This window comes from Carlito syrichta, unplaced genomic scaffold (assembly GCF_000164805.1).
Source record: "Carlito syrichta isolate Samal-C Ts95f unplaced genomic scaffold, Tarsius_syrichta-2.0.1 Scaffold304017, whole genome shotgun sequence".
Taxonomy (NCBI): Eukaryota; Metazoa; Chordata; class Mammalia; order Primates; family Tarsiidae; genus Carlito; species Carlito syrichta.
In genome coordinates, this window is record NW_007248113.1 from 601,805 (window position 1) to 620,167 (window position 18,363).

At 35.4% G+C, this 18,363-nt stretch overlaps 1 protein-coding gene across 1 annotated transcript in view; it reads left to right on the top strand.

Annotated features, from left to right (window-relative positions):
• ENAH (ENAH, actin regulator) overlaps positions 1-18,363 on the top strand; it is a 171,928-nt gene that overhangs the window by 126,242 nt on the left and 27,323 nt on the right. The window contains exon 4 of the mRNA XM_008059379.2: positions 8,493-8,577. Within this exon, the coding sequence (XP_008057570.2) occupies positions 8,493-8,577 (85 nt within the window). The remainder of the gene's footprint in view (positions 1-8,492; positions 8,578-18,363) is intronic.

Below are 18,363 nucleotides of genomic sequence, written 5' to 3' on the forward strand. Positions count from 1 at the left end.
AAAAAAAAAAAAAATATATATATATATATACACACACACATACTTTAAACAAAACTTAAAGTAATACTTTTGAAAACATGTCAAACTATCTCTTTTAAAATGCATCACAGATCAGATGCAGTGACTCACATCTGTAATTCTAGCACTTTGGGAGGCCAAAATGAGAGGATTGCATGAGCCCAGGAATTTAAGACCAGCCTGGGCAACATGACCAGGCCTCCTGTCCACTAAAAAATCAAAAAGTTAGCTAGGTAGGCATGATGATGTAGTCCTAGCTAGCTATTTGGAAGGCTGAGGCAGAGAGATTTCCGAAGTCCAGAATGTCAAGGCTGCAGTGAGCCGTGATGGAGCCACTGCACTCCCACTTGAGCAACAGAGTGAAACTTCGACTCAAAATAAAATAAGCTGGACTCGGTGGCACTTTGGCAGGCCAAGGTAGAGTGGGTTGCCTGAGTCCATGGGTTTGAGACCAGCCCCGGCAACTTGTCGAGACCTCATCTCTACAATAAATCAAAAATTAACCGGGCGTGGTAGCGCATGGCTGTAGTTCTGCCACTTGAAAGACTGAGGTGGAAGGATCTCTGGAGCCCAGCAGGTCGACGCTGGGGTGGTCGTGAGTGAGCGACAGAGTGAGACTCCAACTCAAAAAATAAAATAAAAATAAAAATAAAATAAAATAAAAATCACATTGCCTTGAGCTGTTCGTAATTCTCATATCTCTTAGCACAGTGCCCTGCACTGCAGTATGGTTAGCTTTCTCGAATGCAAGCAACCATACTACTGCAGTGTTTGCCTCCCTTCTGTTCCAGGTATCTTAGAATAAACATATATGTATAGAGTAGAACTTTTCAATTGTGAGGGAAATACCCGGGACCTTATTGATGGTCAGAAGTGTTAACAGCACTAATTTAGATGCTGATATTGTGCTCACTCACTCAACATACTAGCTTTCCAGACTGCAAATCAGATTCAAACCAGTCTTTAAGCAAACATTTTCTCATTTAATCAGAAAATAATGCTGAGATGAATAATATCCCCATTACAAATTGTCTTGGGACTAACTGCTGATAGTGGAATCCCCTAGTGTGAAAAGCAAGAATGTGAAGGGACTACTGTAGTAATTATGTATAGTAATAAAATACTGTAATGCTGATCAAATCTGAGCAGCCTGTCATTTCCCACTGCTAACTCTCCCAAGGTTTCTACATATCCCTGCTTACTCAAAACGACCTGTAGTAAAGAATGTTAAAGGAAGGGGGGGAGGGTATGAAGGATGGGTATTGCACAGCTGCAGTAATGATAAATGGACAAAGTATGATAAGACTATTTTAAGATCAAAGTAACTGATGGAGATGGTCATTTTTCTTCTCTAGAAGTTTAGTATAAATGTTATGATTTACATTTTTTATTCTTTTCCACCTCCTTAGTTCATGCTTTTGGGGATCCTCCCTAGTTTCTGTCGGCCCTGAGCCTATTTTAATATGGCTGACTTAAAGAGAAATGTCCTTTCACTGTAAAATGTAAGGTTTATGGAATATCACTGCCAGTCTTAAAACTTTGCTGAAAACATCATATTACCAAATTTACTTGACCTGGACAATGAATGCTCTTTCCTGTATTCTACTCTTCTCTCATAGCTGAAGGAAGAAAGAATTAATGGCATCAATGTTAAGCAGGAAGTTCTGTTAGCTTTATGCATATGATGGAATGAATAATTTAGTATCTTCGGGAAATGCAAGCTGCAGTAGGATTCAAGCAACTCTATCAGAATTTAGATCAATATTTTACATAATAGTATGAAGTAAAATTCAGTGGAAAGATGATGCTTAGAGATACCAAGTGCAAGAATGTTGCGTAGTAGTTTAAATTGTGAGAAAGATTGGGAATTTGGGGTTAAAAATGTTTGGTCTTATGCAGTAATAGTGGTTTACCTGCATTCTGACAATTGTCAAATGACTTTTTGCCAAAATGATTAGTAATGGGATATGGCAGTTTCTTTGCTGCCAGAGACGAGGTGATTTCTCAAGTTTTTCTTGTAAGTTTTAAAAATTATCCTTATGTTTTTTCCTTTTAAATGTGAATTAAAGGAACTGAAGGGTAAAACCTGAAGACTAGGCATGTTCCTTTTAATAAAGGTTTTATAGAAGTAGCCATTTACAAATATTGGTAAGACAGATTTTTTAAAAGCAGTTTAAACTTAAACCATAATTATTTAAAAATTTCCAAGTTGTTTCTCTCCTTTGGAATGATCTCATTAGCTTGGTAGACATTTTTATATGTATGCTTGTGGTCTTTTTATATCTTGTGTCTTTCTATATCTGTAAGTAAATATTGTGCATGCAACTTTAATAGTAGTAGATTGGGTGGTTGGAAGTACTTAGCAAGGGTGGCATTTATCAGTCTTATTTTGTTTGTGTTTGCAAATATCTGCTATGTGTAATATTTTTAAAGCAAGACAAACTTAATTGGATTATGTTAAGTCTGATTTCTAAAAATTATGAGAAAATTATCTTTATTAAGATTTATTAAACCATTTTTAGATGTGTATTCTTTATATATAAATTGTTTTGGTTCTGATTCTACTAAAACTCTTCTAGTTAGCATGAATTGTATTATTTAAAGAAAATAGTTTTAGGGGAAGTCTAAAATAACTGTCTTGTTTGCCTTTATGTGGTCTTTCCTAAGCCAATATATTTTTAACCATTAACTGTTTATTGGTTAATACCAATGGTAAAAGAAAATCTTTCCCATGCTGAAAATAATTTATTTAGGCTTTTACAGAAAATCGATGTAAAGTTTTGGATGTCACTAAAGTAATAGTAAAAAAATATAATTTACTTTTGTTTTTCTTGTCCCAATTTTGAGTGTCACCTTGATTTCTGATAAACCTTTCCCCTTTTCATAAATCAGCACCTTCTCATTGATTTTTTTCCTCCTAAAAAGAATTTATTTCATTGACATTTAAGCTAAAATTTAATGTAAATAGCCTAAATAAAGTGGCTATTTGATGTGGCCACACATTTTAAAGATATTTTGTCAAGTGTGTTTACATATTGAGGGAAAAAAAAAAACAGTAAAGTGTGGCTTGGTAAAATAATGAATAGGTGATTTTTTTTCCCAAAATACAAAGTAAACATTTTATATCAATGAATGTGAAACTTTATTGCAGTAGGCTGTTTATAATGACTTTGATCTTTTTCCAACTAGTAGAAATGGGTTATTACTCTCATGTTAAGTTAATCTTAAGTGTGTCCCCTAAATTTTTTCAGATGTAATTCTCCTAAATGAGAGGGTAGATCTCATGAAATTAACTCTAGTGGCCATAGATCTTGACTTCCTCTATCTTTATTAATTAAATTAAAAAATAAAATTTTAAAATGTGAATTGCACTCTTTGACTGTGTAACTTAGGAAATAACTAAGCTGTAAGTGCATCATTTGATCTATGGCTGCTTATAGGGTTTTTCCACAAATAAGATTACATATAAAAAATTTTAAAGAGCTTATGTTAAAGAAGATACGTTTTCATTAAATTACAGAACTTCCAGGATGAGGATCTAGATAGGACGTATGTATAAATACATTTTGAACATTTCAAAGCACCTTTTAGTTTATGTGAAGTTCTTCAGATGGCCCCATTGTCCTTTGAAGCTTCTAACACCAAGGTGTCTGTTGCAGCCCAGAGCAAAGTTACTGCTACCCAGGACAGCACTAATTTGCGATGTATTTTCTGTGGTAAGCAACATTATGTTTACATTACTTTTTCAAGCTGTGGGACATACTACTTGCACATTTCCATAACTTTTGTTTCCTTAGGCCATAGCCTGGTTTGTAATATTTGGGATATATAGCAAGCTGGTTTTATGTTGTGATATTTGTTGTGGTTCACGTAGGTGATTTGGTCAGCTTTTGAGTTGGCTTGATAGTTAAGGAGTTAGTTAGAATTAGGATTTAAAAACTATTCTTGTCTATCTCTTCTAACAGAAATGAGAGAGATTTTTGTTTGTTCATTTTTGTTTTTAATTATTTTGTTTGGGAGCAAACCTTTAATTTACAATTTAAGGAAAATTTTTTTGTCCATTTTTATATGATTTGAGGAGTGTAAATGTGCCTTATCCAAAAGAAACTCTACTGCTTAACTTGAACTAATTTTAGGTGTGAATGTTGTGAGACAGATGGAAACTATTAACTTGTTTTAATAGGTTGATTTCTGATTGGTAGCCTCCTTTATTCAGTAGGTCAGATATCTGTGGCTTAGGAGTGAATTTAGGCTTATAGAGTATTTTGTTTCACTCTCTCATATACACACGTGTGCACATATATGTATTGTTAGCTTGAAGAAACTAGGTATGTTACTTAGCCCTCCCAAATTAGATGTAATCAGACATGTACATATTCTTATCCTTACAAAGGAGAAATATCTATCTATACTTATAGATACCCATGTTTAAACTCTTTTTATCCCCATTTACTTCCAAAACTTTCTATTTAAAAATAAACCCAAGTTTCAAAAAGTGATTATTTGAGCTTTTAAAAAAAATTCATATATACCTTTTTGGCTCATGTAAACCTTGACTAACCAGATTATTTTATGAGAGAGATGAAATTATAAAATATAGTACTGTTAAAAACTTACATAAAGTGTTCAGCTATGTGTATGTACTTTATCCATGTGACTCAGAATCTTTAATGTGATTCCTCAATATTATTGATATTGTTTGTTTATCTATGAAGAGAATCCTTTTTAAATGTACACACTTACTGGTTTAGGCAAAGAAGTACGTACTGAAAATTTTTTAAAAGGGGGGAAGGAAAAGTCTAATGTATTTGTTAGTCACCTAAAGTCATATATTAGGATTGCTCCAGGCGACACAATTATAGCAATGAGCCTATTGTGTGGCTCTTTATAAAACCCTCCTCTCCTTCCCAGATCCCATAACTAAATATTGCAGATTAAGTGTTTAATCAGTAACTTTTATTTCTGATTTTTCTGCCTCCTGGAGGTTCTTCCAGGCTATCTTTTGAATCAGCCATGGATGATTATTATTATTTGTATTAGGAGTCTCTGTAGCTCAGTTTGGAAACCCACTTTGATGTTCTGTACCTTTGTACTTAATATGTTGAGTTACATATGCAGAATAATAGTTTATCTAATTGCAGAGAAAAGATTGATTTGGCCTAAATGAAAGTGAATTTTTAAAGTTGTGAAATAATGTATTAAAAAATAGATTTCCCCCATTATTACCTTTAAGTTTGTATAAACAATATAATTACCATGTTGCTAAGTTTAAACTTGACTGTATTGTGTATAATAACACCTATTTGTCTTTTAGTCCTGTGTTTTTAAATAGTCTGTGGCTAAGTGTGAAACTAGATTTGTGAAAATTAAAATGGGATAGTAAGTGAAATGTGCTTTAACCAAAACTTAATATTGAAGGCAACTCTGAGATGCCATTCCTGTTTTAGAAAGAGATTCTTCTAATCTGATTTTCGTTATTCATAGGATACTTTATCAGTGACATTGCCACATTTTTTTCTTTTAGAAACAGTAATTCATAAACTTTGCTATATATCTTCTTCTAGCCAGGACAAATTAAGATCAACCATTGTCTTTGGCTGTTAGAGAGAAAGCTTAACTCTCCAACAGCTACTGCTCTTTATGATAACATAGTAGGTGCAACGCAGGTTCACTTGTTTCTTATCCTTGGTTGTAGAGCTATTAGCCACCACATGATGCTCATAAAATACTGTCATTTGCCCACTGAAATGGTTGTGAAAGTACCTATTTTATATTTTATGAGAACACAGATACTAATTTAGGAAAATGACCTACGTGAAGAAATTGTTATATTCCTGAACATACAGTGGCAGCTGACAGCCTTGCCTAATCTTAGTTGCTGCTTCAGGTCGTGCATGGTAACTTTGGTATTATTTACCAGTTTTACAGCCCATTGTCTGACAAGAAGGAAAAATATAATTGTGTACCTGAAGTTTATAGTTTACCTGGAACTTTTATTTAATGTTTCTTGTATGTTTATATTAATTTTTAAATGCACATAAAATTTGATGTGCTGATTATTTCAACTTGGCAATACTGAAGAAGAAAGAAAAAACAACTAGATTAAATATAAATGTGTTTAAAAATGGCAAAAGGAGGGATTTCCCTCTCCCAATTTAAAGAATGTCTGGAAAGACAAATAATCTATTATCACAAAGAACCATGTAGAAAAGAATTTTAAGAGTTGTTCTGGGCTCAAAATTCTCTCCATTTTAATTGGATCTTGAAATTTTTCTTTCCTTCTTAGCTATAGGAATAAACTGTAGCAAATTATCCTTATAATTGATTATATCAGCCACAAAATATTACTCACATTTTCAAAACCTAAACAGATTTGCTTCGTAAGCTTTTAAAAACCTTTATTTAAAAATCTAAAACAAGTTCTGTAAATGCTATAAGTTTTTTTCTTACTCAGTTTGTTTTGTTAGTTAAATCAAACTTTTGTTAGTTTTAAAAATTACTATTTAATAAATCAATAGGATTGAGTTGAAATTTTGACACCTTTTTGAATTAATAATTTGAATTAAAACTTAGATTTTTAATTGGTAAATTTAATCCATTAATATCATGATTGAAATATAATTCCTTTCTTTATGTGAGTAGTACAGTTGTATTCTTCTATGAAATGGATGCCAAATAGTGCAGCTGTTTCATTATTTAAGCAGCCTGAGGTTTTCACGTAAATACTCAGTAAACATTCTTTTAAAAAATAATTCATCCATAATGGTCTTGTGAGTTGCCCATGCTAAATGCTTGCATTTACTAGTTGTGGATAAATGTAACTTTGAATATATTAAGTACGTTCCCCAAATATTTTATACTTTCTTAAATTTATCCACCTGCCTTATATGTCCTCATCCTGCTGCCAGAAGAGAGCACTTTTCCCTCTTAAGTATTAAACATTAGTGTATGGCCTAATATGACAACCTTATTTTGTCATTATTATGTTAGCTTCCCAAGGAAAAAATTCTAAACTGTTTATTACACAACCATCATATATTTTCATTTATGCAAACATTTACGTGTGTATTTAATTTTAATTTCAAAAACTCTTTGGGTTTTTTGTTCTTACTGATCGCATGGGGTTGTTATATTTTTATATTCCTTTATTTGGCTCTCAAGATAGCAGACTAATGAAATATATCACTGCAGTTGTCATCTAATCTGTCTTTAGAGGACAAATTAAATGATTAGTCTAAAAGCATTTGTAAAAAGATGAGGGGAAAAAGTTAGTAGGTAAGTTCAGATCAAACTATTTCTTTTCGCCTACACTTGGGTTACACTAGTACTGCATTCATCCTGATAAACCATTACTTCTAGTTCTGAAGTCTATTCCACTAGTATAAATAGATACTTTGTGCTATTAACTCATAGATTCCAAGAATCTACTTTAGTACACAGAAACATTTATTTACTAACTTTTAAATACTAGTGGTTTACAAAAATCTTTGAAAATATCTGCCAGCAGCATTTGCTGGCACACTAGAATTCCCATATCAAGGAGTGGACAATAGCTACTATTTCTTTACTCTTTTGTTTACTAGATTAGTATTTAAGATTGTTTTATTTTAACCCTAGGCATTGTATATTAGGTTCATTATTTATCTCATTTTATGACACATTTAATTTTTATATCCAGTAACATTAAGATGTCCCATAATTTAATGACTTTCTATCTAAGATACTAAAAATGGGTCTGCATTGTACATGATATGTTGGAATGGATGGTCATTAGTTTCTCATGACAGAACCATGTTGTGTGAATGCAGGAGGTTTTTTTCTTCTTACCCTCAATGAAAAGTTGTTATAATTGCCTCTTTACATTAAAAATTCAGACATGTAGGTTAATTATTATATGGAAGTTTAGCCAATGTTTGTTTTCACAAGTACTGGAAATGCCAGGCCATTAAACAAAAATGGCAGCTTAAGTTGGGCAAATTTGATAAATGCATTAGCATATTTCAGTTTAGTAATAAGGTTCTCATGCTTTCTCTCTCCTGTTTTTCATTTCCAGTGTTCTATTTAGGTGAGTTTTTGAATTCCGATTTTTCATTTAAGTTCTCCCTCTCCACTTCATGAATAATTACCCCAAAGAGAATGTCTCATTGTCTTAGAAAATGTCAAGCTTAGGTGCCTATTCAGATGCTCATTGAACACTTGTTTTACTCAAGCTCTTCATATATAAATGTTTCTTTTTCCTTTATTGTTGATGTTTTCCATTTGTTTCAAGTAAGCCTTCTGGAGATGATGACAGTATTATGTTGCAGTCTTTCATTTGCTGTGTGTTATATAAAGCTTATATTTTATTTTGCTAGATAAAAAGAAGATACATTTGTAAATATGTGGCGGTTTTATGTTATCCTCATGATTTTATCTCCTCTATCCAGCTACATACAAAGATAATGTTCATCTATAATGTTTTCCTTTCTCTATAGGGCCAACACTGCCTAGACAAAATTCACAATTACCAGCGCAAGTTCAAAATGGCCCATCCCAAGAAGAATTGGAAATTCAGAGAAGGTAAATTCACAAGTTATTGTTTATACTTTATCTTCCTGCGACAGACCAAACTCTGAACATTCTACTATTGAAAGTAGATTATGTGCCAGGCGTGATGGCTCAAGCCTGTAATCCTAGCACTTTGGGAGGCCAAGGTGAGAGGATTGCCTGAACCCATGGGTTTGAGACCAGCCTGGACAACTTGTCAAGACCTCATCTCTACAATAAATCAAAAAATTATCTGGGCGTGGCAGTGCACGTCTGTAGTTCCGGCTACTTCTATATAAAAAAAGATTGCCTGAGCCCAGCAGGCCCACACTGAGATGGCTGTGAGAGTGCCACTGCACTCCAGCCTGGGCGATGGAGTGAGACTCCAACTCAAATAAAAAGTAGATGTGTCTTGTCAGCTGCTTGAAAGTCACAACTTTTATTGTTATATTAGTAAGCTTTGGAATCACCGTTAATAAGTGACCAGATACTTGTTATGCTGGACACAAGATGTTATAAAATTTTGTATCTTTTCTAAAAATCCTACTTAGGGTAATTTAAAATATTTTAAATATATTCAACAACATACAGAATATCTTCATAATTCAAGAAGTCTTGTTTTTATGATAGTTACAATCTATGACTAGTTTTTATGATAGTTACAATCTATGATTTTTCACATGACTAATTTAACTAAAAAGTTGAGATAGTATTGGCTGTTTTTATAAGACATTGATCTTGAGATGTTATCATAGGGTTTAGTAGTAGAATACAAAATCATTCTTTGCTGGGCAGCATTCTTCTATGACTAAGAATTCTGTGAAAGTGGGCAGAGCAAGTAGGCTGACGGGTTCACCTTTGGGATACCAGGATGGGGAGCAGGAGGCCTTAAAATGCTGAGCTGCTTCTTGTTCCACTGGAAGCTCTAGCTCATTTGAGGCAGTTTGTTCAGTTTCTTTAGAGAACAGTTATCGGGAGTCAGTGCTTTCCATCCAGTGAGCTGGGGCTCGGAGGAAAGGAGAGGAGAGGAGCTGGTGCAGCTGTTTTCCAGACGGTGTATGTGCTTATTAATCAGCTTGATTACTGTTGTTCTGCCCATTTCCATTCTCTCTACTTGCTGACCTCAAGTCAAGTCTTTGCCAGGTTCCTCTTTCCATATCTGCTTCAGTCATTTTCAGTATATGTTCTGGACTATGGATGCCTTTACTGTTCAGTCCATTTATGTTCTAAGCACTGTTTGTTCTAAATGCCTAGGTTATATCGTTGGGGGAAGGGTAGAGCTAAAAACATTAAACTAATCAGACAGTAAACATTACATAAGCTGGATACGGTAACTCATGCCTATAATTCCAGCACTTTGGGAAGTGGAGGTAAGAGGACTGCCTGACCCCAGGGGTTCAAGACCTGCCTGGGCAACTTAGCGAGCCCTCATCTCTACGATAAATCAAAAAAATTAGCCTGGCATGGTGATAATTGCCTGGAAGGCTTGGGAGGCTGAGGCGGAAGGATCTCCTGAGCCCAGTAGGTTGAGACTGTGATGACTGTGAGCATGGCACTGCACTCCAACCTGGGTAACAGTGAGATTCCAACTCATAAAAAAAGACATAATGGTGCTTGTGTGTGTACTAGGGAAAACAAGGAGGCTATGGAAGCTGGAGCAGAGAGAAAAGAGTAGAAAAGGAAAGTATCAGGAGATGAGGCCAGAGGTAATGGGAGTCAGAACATACAGGTTGTTGCAGACTGTTGTGAAGAATTTAGCTTTTAGGCCAGGCGTGGTGGCTCATGCTTGCAATCCCAGCACTTTGGGAAGCCGAGGCGAGAGGATTGCCTGAGCCTAAGGGTCTGGGACCAGCCCGGGCAACTTGACAAGACCTTGTCTCTACAATCAATCAAGAAAGATTAGCTGGGTGTGGTGGCACGTGCCTATGGTTCCAGCTACTTGGAATGCTGAGGTGGAAGGATCCCCTGAACCCGGTAGGTTAAGGCTGCAGTGGCCATTGCACTCCAGCCTGGGTGACAGAGTGGGACTCTGGCTTTAAAAAAAAATTAGCTTTTATTCTGAGAAATAAGGTGCCATTGGACAGTCGGGGCATGGGAGTGATCCCACTTAACACTTTAGCAGAATCATTCTTACTGCCCGGTTGAGACGAGACTATAGAGAGATAATTGGAAGCCAGGGCAGGGTACAGTGTTATGACTGTAGTTCCACAAGAAAGCCCGGTAAAGAAGATATCACAGTAGACTAGGCAGGAGATAATTGTCGCTTCTGTCAGGTAATGGAGATGGTAAAAAGTCAGATTCTTATATGTCCTGCTGGATTGTATGGTAGAGTATGAGGGAAGGAGAGGGGTTGTGGTTTTTAGGCTAAGCTAGTGGGTAGGATGGGGTTGCCGTTAACTGAGATGGGAAAGTTTGAGTATAGCAGATCCTGTTAGGGGATGTCGGAGATGAATTTTGAGAATATTGGGTTGAGCTGTTTATTGGGTATCTAAGTAGAGATGTTGAATAAGTATATTAAGTCTGTAGGAAACTAGGAGAAAAATTCAGACATGTAACTACCTCCTACCCTTTCAATCTTCCAGAAAGTTCATGATAAATTTGCCCTACTAATGACTGCCCTCCTCAGTTTTCTACCTTGTTGTGTGTCTATTTATATGCATTTTATGATGTTTCTTGAATTTTAGTAGAATTCTGTGGAAGATTATATGACTGCTCAATCCACCAGTAAGAGTCTAGACACTCCTGTTTTGTTACTTCCTGGCTCAGCATTCCTTATGGCCACTTCTCCCCATGTCTAGTTTAATGCTTTGGCCTGGCATTTAGGAACTTATCCTGTGTATCTCTTTCATCTCTCATGACTGTCTATACACAAAACTCATTTTTCCCTCTGTGCTTGTGTGTATGCATTTACCTCTTCTGACACTCCCTTCTCATATTCTCTCTACATTGTCATTTTCTCCAAGTATTTTTCTTTTCCAAATCCTATAGCTTAAGCACACAGTGTTTTTTATTTTCTTCTATTGTTTATTTAACATTTGAGTATCACCTCCACAACAAACATTATAGGCTATCTTAAGAGTAGAGACCCCAATAAAGTTTCTGATAAATAGTCAAGAAGTTTCTGGTAGTGAATTATTTTATTTGCAGGTATTGGAACATAAGACAGAAAATTATTAAGTTTTGGCCTTTAATATTGTAGTTTTGTTAACTTTTGCCTAATTTTTCCCATTCTAAACTCATAATTTGAAGGAGAAATTATTGATATTTGGCTGGTAAATGGCCTTTTAGAGATTTTCCAGATGCTGCTGTGAAATGAAGATAATAATGACATCATTTTAGAAGGTTGCTGGGTTGAGTCAAGAAGATAATACACACTGTTTTTATGTTGCCTAGGCTTTTCTGTCTTTGTTGTTTGGGAGATGGTAGGCTTCATGGAGGAGGTGATCTTTGAGCCATGACTGAAGAGGAAGTAAAGTAGGAGTTTCCAGTCAAGGCAAGGAGGCACAAAAAAATGTGCGCATGTGTACCTGTCATTCCTTATTCCCCTCCAGGACTGATGGTATGGTTACGTAAGGTTGTGTGCCAAGAAATCACTTGTTGAAACTCTTCCTGAATTTATCATATAATAAACAGGCATCTTGCTTTTTATTACTTCATTAATTTCAAATTATAAGAAAGGTATTTATTTTTTTCCTTTGATCTATATCGCATACAGTCTGTTTTTGCCAATGATTAAGCCATACTTGGGAAAATAAAAAACCCTCAAATATCTACTACATGTTTATATCGACACTTAGTTTGAGTATTTATTTTCTGTCAGTTAACAGCGACACATGACTAGATCTAGTTGTGTAGGTTAGAAAACAAAGGGAAAGGATGTATAGCACAGTCTAGTGTGAAGTTTGGTTCCCAATAGAAATTACATTTCCATAGTTTATTTCATGTAATTATTTATATAAAAATCATTTTTCTTTCACTTGGCTTCATCTTCAGAGGCATAATAAAATACCCCCAGGCCAACTTTTATTTCATAAGCTCAATAAAATTGTCCTGTTAGCTTTGACTATTTAACTGGCTCTTTTTTACACTATTACTGGAAAACGTAATGAAAAACATTATTAATTTGCATTATAAATTCACAGCTATGAGGATGTGGGTGGGGTGCCAACTGAAACGATGAATTAAGTGGAAATTGGCCAACTTAGTCTCTTTCTCTTACTCAACTCCTAGCTTGACAGCCAGTCCTGTAGAGCCCAGGCAAGACTGTAAAATTCCTCTTTGGGAAAATTGCCTTGACCAAGAGAAAAAACCTTCAAAGTCCCTGCCAGTGAAACTCATTTACTCAAAGGCTTCTGATCAACATTTATGCTACATATTAATATGAATGGACAGCTAAGAATCATCAAACCTTTGAGGATAACGTCTATAACATGAAGATAGACCAAAACAAAGCATTGAAATTGGACAAAATAGATGCATTGCAGAAAGCAAGAGAAAGCCTAAAAATATACTATAGTAACTTCAGAGAACTAAGAGAATATGTTTCTTTCTTTTTTTTTTTTGAGTTGGAGTCTCACTCAGTCGCCCAGACTGGAGTGCAGTGGCCACTCCCAGTCACCGCAGCCTCGACCTGCTGGGCTCCGACGATCCTTCCGCCTCAGCCTTCCAAGTAGCCGGAATTACAGGCACGCGCTACCACGCCCAGCTAATTTTTTGATTTATTGTAGAGATGAGGTCTCTCCTGCCCAGGCGGGTCTTGAACCCGTGGGCTCAGGCAATCCACTCACCTCAGCCTCACACTTTTGTTCTTGTCCCTCCACCAACTCATATTATTTGGATGTAGGACCTCCTAACCCAACCTTAACTTTATTTTATTTATTATATACCATTTCTATGTTTTATGATTATTTTCAGGGTAATTTCCTTATTTCCCAAACCCTCTATTAAAAAAAGTTAATGCAGTTTCAAAAAAAATTTAAGTATACTTTCTTATTCTCTGCTTCTTTTAAAATTACTGCCAATTTTTGTTTATTTTACTTTATTTTTTTTGAGTTGGAGTCTCACTGTGTGAGGAAATTGAACCTGCAAGTAAATAAGAAAATTTTCTGGAACTCAGTGACTTGATCATCTAGATCAGAGGTCTGCAAACGTTTTCTGTGAAGAACCAGACAGTAAATAGTTTTGGGTTTGTAGGCTATAAAGTCCCAAGTCATTTGCTCTAACCCTCCCTTTGCAGCTTGCCATAGATGACGTGTAAATAAATGGATGTGGGTAGATTGAGTTCTAGGGCTGTCGTTTGCCAGGTTCTGGTCCAGATTAAAAAAACTAAATAAGTGCCCAGCCCAATAAGTGGAAAAAACCAAAAGACCCACTTTCAAGTCGTATCACTTTGGAATTTTAGAATACTGTACTAGAATGAAGAGAGCATTCTAAAAGTTTGGTAGGGGGTGGGGGTGGGACAAAGTAGGGGAGCTTCAAAATCCTGAGAAAAACTCTTTCCAATCTAAAACCTCCTCTTCTGCACAATTTCCTAGGAAGCTGTTGGAAGGATGTGTTCTGTCAAAATGAGAGGATAGATCAAAAATGATTAAACCATGAGAGGACTAAGGAAACAGGGGATCCCAAGTAGAAAAGAGATGAGGCAGTTCTCATTACTGACTAAAGGGAAAGCAAAACTCAGGGAGAATAGCCCATCCATGTGGAGGCTGGGGACTGAGGACTCCACATGAAGTGTTTCCGAGGGAAAGAAAACACAAGAACAAAAAACCTGATTGCTTGCTATGTTTGTCCACACTGAGAGGTTTACAGTTCCCGATGGAGAGTTTGGGGTGAAATAGAGATAGGTACATAGAAGAAGAATTAAATGGAAAAAAGCACTGATGGTTAGCATCAGAGTAAGAAAGAAATTGTTCTGGAAAGTAAATGTGATTAGCAGTGAATTATGTGATAAGTGAATATTGGTGTATCCATAGCGGCATTAAGATTTCATTGGGAGAGTGGGGAAGAAATGGTCTTTTGGGGGGTTAAGGATGTAGGAATTAAATAATTTGTATAGTGGGAAGTCAGTAGATAACATCTAAATTTGAAAAATCAGGAAGTAATAGTTCCAGACAAATTACTGTATTTAGAGCCATGCAATAAATACCAGACTATTGAAGGTAGTTTCTTCTGAGACGTGAAATCAGAAGTGGTGAGGGTTGCTAAGAGGATGACTTTTGTTATAACCCTTGTACTGCTATTTGACTTCTAAGTTATGTATTACTTTTATAAGTTTAATTTTTATCTTTAATCAATGTAAAGTTGGGCTGAAATATTTACTTTACATGATAAATCTTATGAGTCCAATATCTTTTAACCATATATCCTGTATTAAATAGTTTTTGGTTCCTACTCATTAATATTTGACTTTCTTGGCTGTGATGAAAAATATATTCTAAGAAACATGAGTCAGTCTTACGTTAGTCTCAACATAGAACCTAATATAGTTAATGCCTATAAATAGTTTGCAAATCACCACTCTACCTGAAAGTTATAAAAGGGGAATAATAATCCTGGCCCAGAACTGAGGAGTTGGAACCATGAGAGTGTATAGCCCTCCAGTTGGCCTTCAGAGGCAGGATGGACCAAAAGTTGATCGCCTTCTGCTGTAAGTATTGACTCTTGTCTTGGGAACTTTGTAATATTAAAACTTAACTGTTTTGTTAAATTTTGTTAATTTTTCATTTGTTTGCTCATAGAGAAGTGAAATGCCCATGTTATATGATCATATCAACTTAATTTTATTTTCTGACAAATGGCAATAATAACAGCGCTACTAAATGTTATCAACTCAGAACATTTTTCCTAGTTTGCTCCAACTTCATTGTGTCATTACAGAAATCACTCTTATTTACCTAACACTATTCATTATAGGTAAAGCTGAATGAAATGTATTTTGAAGTATTGTTACTTATATTTTACTTACTTTGAAAAATAAGTCTGAGTTAACATAAACTAATATGTGTTTGAATATATATTTTTAAAGCTATTAATTTCATTGTGGGCCAGACAGGGCTTTGTGCATCTATTTACATTTGGGAATACCTCTTTCGGAGAGAAATAGATATTTTGGTGGTGGAAAGAATTATGATTTTTTAAAATGCTTTGGTGGCTAAATATTGGTCATTTGCACTATAATTGTTTCTGAAAATAATTTGTATTTTTTCAGAAACATTCAAATTATTAGAGTGCATTTCCTAACTTAAAGAAAAATTAGTCTGTCAGAATTTTTCCATGGTTCAGAATTAAGGTGCTTGTACTTTGAAAAAAAAAATCCTCACATAATTCTATTAATGACTGAAGAAAACAGTTGTAGAGAGAACTCTAGAAAGAGCAGACGTGCATTTTCAGTATGTAAATTGGCAGTGATAATTCTGAGAAAAGCCAAGTTTATAAATTTGGAAACTCCTAAAAAGATACACACATGTCTTGCTTTAGAGGTCAAAACTTACTAGAGTCAGATTTATAAACCATCCAATTTAGGTGGTAATTTTTCATGCCACTAAAGATTTGTAAGCCAGGGGTTTTCTGCTAGATAGGCTATTTTGGGAAATATGTTTAGATGGGCTCTTTTCAGTTAGCAGGCTAAAAATTAGCTAGAAATGTTCAACAGTTTCCTTTCTATTTTCAAAGCAAGAAAATGTAGTCAGGAGAATCTCTGCAACTATATGCATTGCCTGTTGAGTCACCCATCAGTGAACTTGGAAACATTCTCTGGCACTGTTCTTTTCCTACATCAGTAGATACTCTTTTATCTCTTATTGACTGAAAACCCTAGAATATTATGACATGTGAAACAATCTTAAGTCAGTGCCCCTACTTGTAAATGTCATTATTCAGTGATTCAGATTCACTTCACCTGTACCTGACCTTCTGCCTGTGACTTAAAGCTTACTTTTTTGTATGTGTTAAAAGCATTATATTGCTTAGAGAAATAGCCATTGACTTGGTGGTTAAAAAAACACTAAGAACTTGAGAAATAAAATGTAGTCATAGACTATTATGTGTTTCAAATTTGAACAGTATTTGCATCATCATGTTAATAATGTAAATTGTAAATAGTGATTTAACCAAAAATCCTATTTTCTCATGACCATGTTGGGAAAAGTTTGAGTGTGGGTAGGGAGTTATGGGAGATATCTTCCTATTAGAAAGTAGATATCTAAAGTGAAAACATAAGAAACATCTGAGTAGGACACAGAGGTGGGATATTGGAGTATGAGCTGCTTTTTGTTGTAAGCCTTAACTTAAAACTATATACATATCATATGTCATATATCATATATTTTGATAAAAATAAAAGTAGTGATACAAAAATGTACAAAGACTTAAAAACTTGGGTATTTTCATCATAGGTTTCTTGGTTCAGCTAGTGTAATCTAGAGTTAAATACTTTTCTTTAGCTTCTATATTTATATATATTTTGGTTAGAATAGTATAGATGTATCTTTTAATCTTTGAACCCAACAGATTGCTTTAGAGTATTACTTTTTAAATGGCCCGTATTTTTTGACACATGATGCATGTTTAAAATTTAATGCAAACCCCAGCTGAGTTTATTAGCTGTCTTATCTCTGTTAATTTATTTTGAGTCAGGGGTCTCACTCTGTCACCCAGGCTAAAGGGCAGTGGCATGATCACAGCTCACTGAAACCTCAACCTACTGAGACTACAGGCATGCATCACCACACTTGGCTGATTTTTTGATGTCTTTTTAGAGACAAGGTCTCACTGTGTTGCCCAGGCTGGTCTCAGACTCCTGGGTTCAAGCAGTCCTCTCACCTCAGCCACCTAAAGTGCTAGGATTACAGGCATAAGCCACATGCCCGGCCTTTTCTTTGTTTAGTTCATTATGAAAACCATTATTTTGAATATGTCTAATTTCTTCCCCTCATCCCCCAGTGATATTGTTACCCTCAAAAACTTTGGTAACTAGTGATTTATCAAAAGCATAATGAAGTTAGTGCTGTATTCTGAAAACCTGATTTTATTATTAGTGGTCAGTATCTCAAGCAACTACTCATAATCAGCACTACCATAGCTTTCTTGTGTTTTTCTCTTGCAGTCTGTGTGTGTGTGTGTGTGTGTGTGTGTGTGTGTGTGTATGTGTCAGGGTCTCACTCTTTTACTGAGACTGGAGTGCGATGGCACAGTCATGGCTTGCCACAATCTCCAACTCCGGGACTCAAGTGATCCTCCCACCTCAGCTTCCCGATTAATGGGGACACAGGAATATACCACCACACCCAGCTAATTTTTAAATTTTTTTTGTAGAGACAAAGCTCACTGTGTTGCCTAGGTTGGTCTTGAACTCCTGTGCTCAAGCATTTCTCCCACCTCAGCCTCCCAAAGGCTGGGATTACAGGTGTGCCCTGTCATACCCAGCTTCTCTTACCGTCGTTGCCAAGTATGGTGATATGTCCAGAGAGAGGCTGTGTGTTTTGTGAGATAAGTATGGTTGATTTACTTGTCAAGTGGGCCTTTTTCTTTTTCTTATAGCCAGCTTAGGAAATAAAAAGGAAAGATATTTTTTAAAAAAGATTTTATTGTGTGTTGATACTGCTAGGAAGAATAAAAGATGGCATACATGTTTTGTCATTTAGCTTTGCCTCTAATCAGAACCCTACCAGTTTCTTAGCCAGTCCAGGAAAAGTTCCAATTTGAAATTTCCAAATAATGATTACTATTACAGCCCACACTTACTGAGTATTCTTACACTTCACCTGGTACTTTCGTCAGGTAACTTCTTAAAGAACTTTAAGCTATTACCTCATTTACTCT